At 36.5% G+C, this 8910-nt stretch overlaps 1 protein-coding gene across 1 annotated transcript; it reads left to right on the top strand.

Moving 5' to 3' along the window:
- Window positions 1-319: 319 nt before the first annotated feature.
- LOC143431169 (uncharacterized) lies at window positions 320-8675 on the top strand. Its single transcript, XM_076907724.1, has 5 exons — window positions 320-584; window positions 3340-3640; window positions 5772-5921; window positions 7239-7531; window positions 8292-8675. Exons 1-2 carry the CDS (start codon window positions 320-322, stop codon window positions 3510-3512), a joined length of 438 nt encoding a protein of 145 aa, XP_076763839.1. The 3' UTR covers window positions 3513-3640; window positions 5772-5921; window positions 7239-7531; window positions 8292-8675.
- Window positions 8676-8910: the final 235 nt, after the last annotated feature.

Genomic DNA, 8910 nt, shown 5'->3' on the forward strand with positions numbered 1-8910 from the left:
AAATCTTCAGTATAAGTGTCGACTATAGCCGACAGTTGTCGAATGTAAATACTATACTAAACGTCAACTATAGTCAATAGTAGCCGAATGCGTGATTACGTAACGTCTAGAGTTATTTATTTCGTCAAAACAAGAAGATAAAGCATATCGAGCAGATATATATTGATAATACTTTGCTATAAAACGTGTGTTGTGCGAAATATGTGAAAATATCCCGTGCCAAGCGTGCACTTGACCATTAAGTGACAATACGCATTGAGCGAGCATCACAAACATTGTCGAGGTTACTTGTGATTTACATCTCGTTAGTGTCATATATATGTATATACATTTAACTGTAAGAATTTTGTGTCGGCTCAGAAGCAGCATTTTTTGCTTAATTCGAGTCGGTTTATTTTATGTCAGCGAGACAACCGAGGAAGCAAAAACGTTTGGAGGATGTAATTCTTTTAGGATCGCGTTGCATCGGGACCTTTTAGAGAAAAAGGGCCTCCCGAGGAGTACACATCTCCATGTGGGTTCCATATATGTCGCAGTGGTAAAAAGGGGACTCGGATGTGGAACCAAGGTCGACGTTGGATCGCGTAAGTATGCGCAGAAATTTTCTGCTTCAAAAGGGCAACGAAGAAAATACCTTAGCTATGTTACATGGCATTTTGTTCGTGTAAAAAGACGAGATTACAGTTTTGATTTAACCACAAAGAGAACAAGAATGAAAAGGGTGAAACGAAACGTACAACTGTGTATGAAATTTAGAAAGTTTAGCAATTTATAATTATTTTTGTTATTTGAAAGGTGAATATTTTTTCAATACACGACGCAAAATGTTCTGTAAACGTTATAATAATAGTGATACAGTTTCGTCGATCGAATTGTCTGTATAGATAGCAGAACTGAAGAGAAAGCATATAGACGTGCAGCAAGATGGAATTTTGGGGTATGGTAGAAAATGCTGCATTAAATATCGCCGTCAATTATCCGTGAATTGAGTGGAACAAGCGAATTACATTTCAGCTTCATTTAACTATTAATTATTTGAGAAGCAGAAAGGGTCGACGCTTCAACTGGGGTCAATGAATGTTCAGATGGCGCGTACCTACAGGAATATGCCAACTTTTCTCGTGTATCTACGATTGCGATTTAATCTGCGAATCTGGCGTTATTAATAGAATCTCGAAGAAGAGATCCAGACGTCGAGGAGAGCACCAAGCAACTCATTAATCTCTGAAGGATATCTCGAGATTTGTTTTATACCGTTAAGAACAGTGAAATAACCGACGAATTTCGATACGGTTGTTTATCGTGGCAATAGTTAGCTGCTCCCATTAGAATCCGGTTATATAATGCTTTTTATTCTTTATAAAAATTCTCTGCTTATTTTTGTATAGATTAAATTTTCATTTCAGTAGAAAACTAGAAAAAAAGGTCGACTTACGATTCTATATGCAGATCGTTAAATAAACCTTGATGCTGTGCTCATCATTAGATTTTCATTAGGTCATGGTATTTCTTAATTTGCATACAATTGTTTCCACGAACGAAGTAAAGTACGTGTTTTTCTTGTTGAGTTTGCCTTGTGATTTATTGGTAACTTTCTAAGTGCTTTTACTTGTTCATTGTCTATGTTGCATGTATTGTCTATATCTACTGTACTATTGTTAATTCACTATATCTATAATTTTATACAAAGTTAACTCTATGATTGCAGAAAGAGAGAGGGAGAGCGAGAGAGAGAGAGACTTGCATACATTTGCATTGTTTGTGTATGTAAATTTTGTATTCCATTTCGCAAGTTAAAATATTTTGAAGTAACGAATTATAATGTCGACATTAAAATGTCGATTAGCATGACAAGTCAATTGTTAACGTCCGTTCTATATTTACCGCCATGAACAATTTAATTAGCTACAGATATTCTAACAATACCGATGTAACATTGAAATGCAAAGAACAATAGTCACTAAATCATACTAAGCGAAATTCGAACACAACCAAGTATGCGCCAGCCCCTAAAGACACGATACCAAAAAAGAATCTTACGTAACCGACAAAGTATCGACACAACTGTACAGCCCGTTCATCCGTGATTCCCCTATGTAAATTAATAAATTCATTTTTCTGCGTGTCATCGGTACATCGTGATCGTCCCACAAACATTCCTTGAAATGAAATGAACTATTGAGCGTGGCGCAGATTTCGAAACGACCTGCCAGACCAGGGTCATCGTCGTGAGAAGCAAGAGTAAAAGAAAAGAAAAGACCATTCTACCGACCAGACTGTATCACGGGTGCAGTATCATGTAGGTCAGCATTGATCTGACATAAATATGGTCAGATCGTGAGAAAAGAATTTTTTAGATAAAAATGCCTAGCTAGAAATTCGCAATTTAGAAAAAATTCCAATTAATTGTATGCATTAACCAAGATGTTGCTTTGTATTTATGTTTGCTAATGATAAAATCTCAAAAGCAACTGAACCAATTTTTGTAAACTTTGTATAGCATTATAATTACGTTCATTCAGATGTTTTTTCATATAAAATATTTCAAAGTAATTTCTGTTTTCTAATAATAATGGTGATAAATTTAAGAAATATATAATACCTGTGATTACAAGTGACTAATGACTATACGTATAGCATTTGTGATTATAAGTATTATATATGAAACTGTAAAAGAAGAATGAAAGTTGTGCTATTACTGACTTATTTCCTTTAGATAACACGATGCAAAGTATTGTAATTTTCTCAACAAAATTTCACTTTCAAATTTCACTATTAATCCTAAGTTATATTACAATGGCCCATAGGATGTGCTAAATGAAAGCGTGATGAAACAGAGATGAAAGCAGTCAAACCGACCACGAGCCAAGTAAAGAGAAAGGTCTGGATCCGACGTTCTCCGCTAAGAAAAGAAGACAGTCAAATAAGCTTGCATAATTGATTATGTATCGACGCACATGCGGTTTACCCTACTGTAACAATGACAGGACCGATTGATACCTTTCCAGCGCCAGTATTGTACGTGGTGATCGCTTTACAACCTTTAGAACCTGAGAGTCTCTGGTATCCAGTTCGCCTCTCAATTGATTCCTCGAATTCCTGTGTCTTTACGTAGGAAGCATTAAATGTGCTTTGTGGACAGATAAATTGATTAGGTTTGCAGAAAATGGATTGTGCAAACGTGATACGAAACAGATGTTCAATTGTCGCACTTAATACTGTCTTATAAAATACACTAAAGTTTAATAAGTACATTAAACATTTCCATTGTAATAAAATAATTATTACAATGTTGAATTTTTTTCGAAGAGCTTTTCTGACTATGCTTCTGTGTTTCAGATGCCATGCTGACCATCCAGCGTAGGAGCCGCATATTTACAAGGACGCCCTACCAAGTGAGAAGAGACTATTCCAGTTATTGGTGTAATCGGATTGCCCTTCGACTAGAAGTGTCAACGATAGAACGCAAGGTGTCGATGATACGACGTTGTCTATCTCTACAACCATCGTGACACTGAAGAGATTGATATTAATTCGAGAATATTTCACGTGACGCACTTATCCGGGTCCACGTGGGTGATTTCGTCGGGTCCCGTTAAAATGCTGTCCAGATCAGATACAACTGCCTTCATTGGTGCTGGTATTAATCATCATTAGATCGTTTTAATATAATGACCATAAACCAGTAGCTAGTAAGATTCACGTAACGTTTTAATGAGAATTAATTGCTGGACGCCCATCTTCACCTCCGATTAGACGAGTTAGAAAATTGTCCCAACTAAATTGATTGTTATGAGTTTTATCCGAGAGAAACTATCTTGTGATACTAGCGCAGCTACAATATGACGAGGTTGCAAAATCGAACGAACGAATCAGCGAAAATCTTAGAATGTTGGAGCTCGAAACTTTAGTTGGATTTAAAAAAAAATCATCTACTGAGAGAATTTTAGCGAGCTCAAGCAATTTACAGAAATGTCGGAGTAGGTAGTTGTGTTGTGCTGAAATGGAAAGTTCGATAGATTTACGGGGAGTTTAAAACTTTAAATCTCTTTAAAATTGAATGAAATACGTATCGTATTAATTTCGTAACAAGCCTTATGAGTCAAATGAAAGATTGGTTAGTTGGCTGTAGTGGAAACATTGACCCACTTTTTGGTTATTTCTGCTTTAGGTACATTCGGTTACATACCATATATAGTTCAGGAATTCGTCGCGTGAATTAAATATCGTCGCTTGTGGGACTGGTTTATGAGTCACTACCAATGTTTCTCCCAGGAACCTGAACTACATCTTATTTTCATTATTAAGAATTATCTTATTACTAATTTTTCCATACATTATGTTTTCTGTATTGGATTAGAAAAAAACAACAGAATCAGCGTATCAGTTATTTTGCTTAAACTAAAATTTCACTGAAACTGTACTGAAACTGTTGGTAGCCTAATGAACGATTCGCGTTGGATTTTCGTGTGCTATTCACCTCAGCAATCGTAGGATCCTTTGATCCGTTATGAATGGACATCATTTCTGTAATAAGGTCAATGAATCTCCTTCAGCCGCTACGCGCGGGAAGTGATGCGCGCAGAAACTTTAATCTGGGACGGTCATCTCCTTTGTTGCGACTAGCTAGAACCTCAATTTCGTGGAATTAAGACGCCGCAAGCAGAGGATACTGGTCGCAACTTTGGCGATGACGTTCAGCTAAGGTTTTCCTAAATCATGGCGGTATAAGAATTTTTGTTACTGCAAGATGGATTAATTTTGTGTTAAGCTGAATAGCTGACGAATTCCTGTGATTTTGTATACTATTTATTAACTATCTGAGAAATTAAATTAACCATTGTTAGGTGTTCAAATTAAGTTAATGCAGTAACGCACTGTGTATGTAATAATTTGGAGTATGATACACGAAACATTCCAAGTATATTTTTATATATAGGGTGGGGCAGTAACTATTAGCACCTCAGATATCTTCGAAACTATAAGTTTCATAAAAATTTTTGAAAATACATTTTTAATTATTAAGGAAATCATATCTTCGAGATGTTGCACGGTTTTCTTATCTGTCTTCAATCTTTAGGCTCTAAGGCTTGCCTCTTTGATGCGAATCGATTTTATGCCTGTTTCCTCGGTTGAAGGTTTAACAGTGGATTGGATGAAAATTTCAGATGTTCACCTTTCGAGTATTATCTCTATGGTGTAGCAACACGACGATCACTCGATCATGCATCCTTGCTCTTAGTCACCAAAGCAATCGAATCGCGTTTTATTTATATCTCTCATTGCTTCATGCTCTTTCGCGATTATCATTATCATTTCGTCGTTGTACAAATTTGTACATTCTTTGAATCATTTTATCGCAACGGAAAGATTGTACAATTTGCTCCATACATAGTAAACAGTAAAGTACCTCGTAACTATATTGACTGCAATAAATTAAGAGATCATCGAGTACCATTTGTAGCAAAAACTTTCGCTTTTGGTGCTCGAATTGTTTCAATGCTTCTTTCGTTATTGCTTACGTTTTAAACTTTCTTTTACACGTTACTGTATTTTACAACAGAAGATAATGGAATGAGTAGAAGAGTAACACAAGCCGCTAGTTGCATAATGTAATAGTAATTTAATTTATTTTATGTTCATTGATCAAAAGTATTCAAATGCCTGTGTTCTGATTATATAAAGCAACGTAAAAATGCGGTATCCCCCCAAAATACCAATATGTTAATATCGTTCGCTTTCGCTAAATATTCTTTTGTTCTCCATTTCAGTGCACCTGTATTGTTCCCCTAGACTAGACGCGTAGCTGTTCCACAAGCTGTAACAACACAATAACAGGTCACGAAGGTAATGGCCTCGTTTTCTGCTCTTCTATCCCGGCGAGCTGGCTTCCATCGAATTCGTTCGATGAATAGAACCAGGTAGGTATCCACGAAATATTTTTACGACAGGTAATGTATCAATAGCGTGCTTTTGCTCCAAGCAAAACTCGGCTTGACGTGGATAAACACGCTGCCAAAGCTATCGAGATCAAGGATTGAAAATAGAAATGGTACACGGATAAATAGAGTGGAAGAGAAATTTTGCTTGTTTTTTTTCTTTTTTTTTGCTTGGATCATACGCTGCACGAGGCGCATAACTATATATAACAAGACAGGAAGGTAACACTGATTCATCAGTGGTGTCAGAATTAGAATGATTGATGGGAGGAGTGTTCCAAGTTGTGATCGATTGGGGTGAACAATATGCACTTCTAGAATAATTTTAGAATTGCAATGTTGTACAATTTTATGATCAAGAGGGAATCAGATTTGTTCCAGAAAAAAATTTGCGCTGTGAAATAGAGTAGAAATTTCGGTTCCCAGGAGAGCTAAAAATAATATTTGAAACCGTACAGAGATTGCACGATATTTCCAGAGTTGGAATTTTATTACTCGGAGTAATTAATTCACCATCATCTTTTTATTGGATGTGGCTAATAAAATACTGATATCAGTTCCTCTCAATTCATTTACTAACGACGCATAATTCCGTTCTTCTTTATTGATTGCGCTTATGAGCTCGGTAATAACTCCATACAGAGTACTTTCAGTCATCAATTACCAACATTAAGAAGTCACTTTTGCACCTTGGAATTTATTATTAATCATAAGCGCTTTATACAATAGGTGTAGAATTAAGTACACACGACTACGTGCATATAAAATACTTTCTATTATTATTCAATTATTATAATTATTTTATTATTATTATTCAATTTATTCAAATTATTCATATTATATATGAATAAAATATTCATATTGTACTTATTATTCAAATTATTCATGTTACTTATTAGTCAATTATTTATAACAAAAATCTCTTCAATCTCCAACGCAACCGTGCTTCTCAAAAAAAGCATACCAGCGAATACAAAATACTTCTAATCACCAATTTCAAAACATATTAAGAATTCCTTTCAATTACGCTATCCTATAATATGTTAGCAAAATTTTAAGTACATTAATGAGGAAACACGATACTATCAATCAGGAATAACTCGATTATACGAAACCATCTGCTTCTACACCATTCAGGATATCGTGTTTCCCTTCTCCTCCAACCTATTTATCCATCCACCCAATTTTCATCAACATTCTTCATCTCTATCGAATAGCCAGTGTTCAACAATCACCTATCCCGCGCATACGCGTTCGCTATTTGCACAACTTGCCTATTCATTACGATGTCTGGCGCAGATAACCGGTGAACACGAGCCTCGATTATGTTCGATCACGTTTCCACGGCGGATAACAGTGTGTCATCGGGAGGAGCAACATAGGAGGCAACGATCGTGGATCAGTCCGGCCGATGTCAGGATCGCAGCTTGGCGCCGGTCACTCTTGCGCTCGTTGAACCCGCGTGCGTGCACGTCCTACGGGCGCAGATGCACGCAGCATCTAGATATCCGTGTCTATGCAAACGCCTAAGCTTCGCATAGGGCATTCCACTCATCTATCTACGAACTTTCTACCGAACGTTAACCAGGAATGTATTTTTATTCGAACATTTTTATCTGTACGCATCAATGACTTGCACGATAAATATTGTACGTCCACTTTGTATGCTTAATATTTATAGGAGATACAAATTTAATGACTCAATTGTAGAAATATGTTTATCTGAAGTAGATTTAATGAAAGGAAGCTTCAGCGTGCAGCTGATCAAATGATCTACCGTCCGACTCATATTTCCTAATCTACTCTTGGGCATCATTCCAGTTTTAGTATGTGCAAAGTCACAGGCTGTGGGAGGAATTGGATACCTTTTACTATGTATCTAGTTATGTGAATTGCTTGTCCCATGAGTGGTATAGATAAGTAGAATAGTAATGAATGTGGGTACCAGCAATAAATATGATTGTTCGTTACTATATGCTGTATATAGGATAGATGCAGCTGCAGTATAGAGCAACAGTTTGGAAATAGAATGTCGAATGCATTTAACAAAATGTGGCTATGCGATATTTGCGTTGCAAACCGTTGATGTTCCTTTGTTTTACCCTTTTAAAGTACGATGGTATCGTGTCAGACAAAACTTCATTCAACAAGATATTGTCATATGAATAGACTATGTGTCGAGAACTAAAACAGTGATTCATTGAAATTCCATTGAGAAGAATAAGAGAGAGAAATCAAGGAAATATAAAGGGACATTGTTCTGGCACAACAAATACTCTATTTAAGGATATTTATAATATTTAAATGTGAAGTATCGGCGAATTCAACTTTCCTCATCTCAACAGCGGGCAGTATTTCCAGAAGAATGCAAGAGGATTTCCGGTTAAGGGGCTTCCAGAGCTAGAGCGTCGACGTTGCACGATTTAAAGTACAAAACCAACAACTGCCGTCGGTTTCCTGCGCCCAGGAACTCGAATAGCAAGGGAAGGAAGCCATAACATACGGTAAAACGGCGTTGCCACCCGAGAACACAGTGTCTCACAAGAGTACCGTGCAGAAGAACGTTAAAGTGGACAGATACAAAGCGGCCAATTATGCAACGATGGTTCCCTTGAAATTGCACGCCACAAAAAGAAACTGAGAGCGTAGCAACTTAAAGAAGCAATCACTCAGCACTATGTTTTGTGTGTAAACTTGTACTTTCTCATGAGTGCATGCTAGAGCAAACGAAGGTAAGCATGCATAAACAAAACGAATGCGTCTTGTTTCCTTTGGAAAGAAAAATAGCAATTTCTTTCAATTCGATACAACATTTCTAATCATTCTTCAGGATGATGTTCATAATGAAGCTTGGAATTTCTTCTTAGTACCCCTAATTTTCCAACAGACCAATCTCCTCAGAATTCTTCCCTTTCTCTTCAATCAATCATCTTTTACACACTCGATTGAATGACTTTTGCATAAGTATTTA

This window comes from Xylocopa sonorina, chromosome 17, assembly GCF_050948175.1.
Source record: "Xylocopa sonorina isolate GNS202 chromosome 17, iyXylSono1_principal, whole genome shotgun sequence".
NCBI classification, from domain to species: domain Eukaryota; kingdom Metazoa; phylum Arthropoda; class Insecta; order Hymenoptera; family Apidae; genus Xylocopa; species Xylocopa sonorina.

Excerpts from the sequence above, each read along its gene's own strand:
- LOC143431169 (XM_076907724.1), top strand. The coding sequence starts at position 320 with ATGTATATACATTTAACTGTAAGAATTTTGTGTCGGCTCAGAAGCAGC. Across the intron at positions 585-3,339 it reads CAAGGTCGACGTTGGATCGC|ATGCCATGCTGACCATCCAG; the intron begins GTAAGTATGCGC and ends TCTGTGTTTCAG.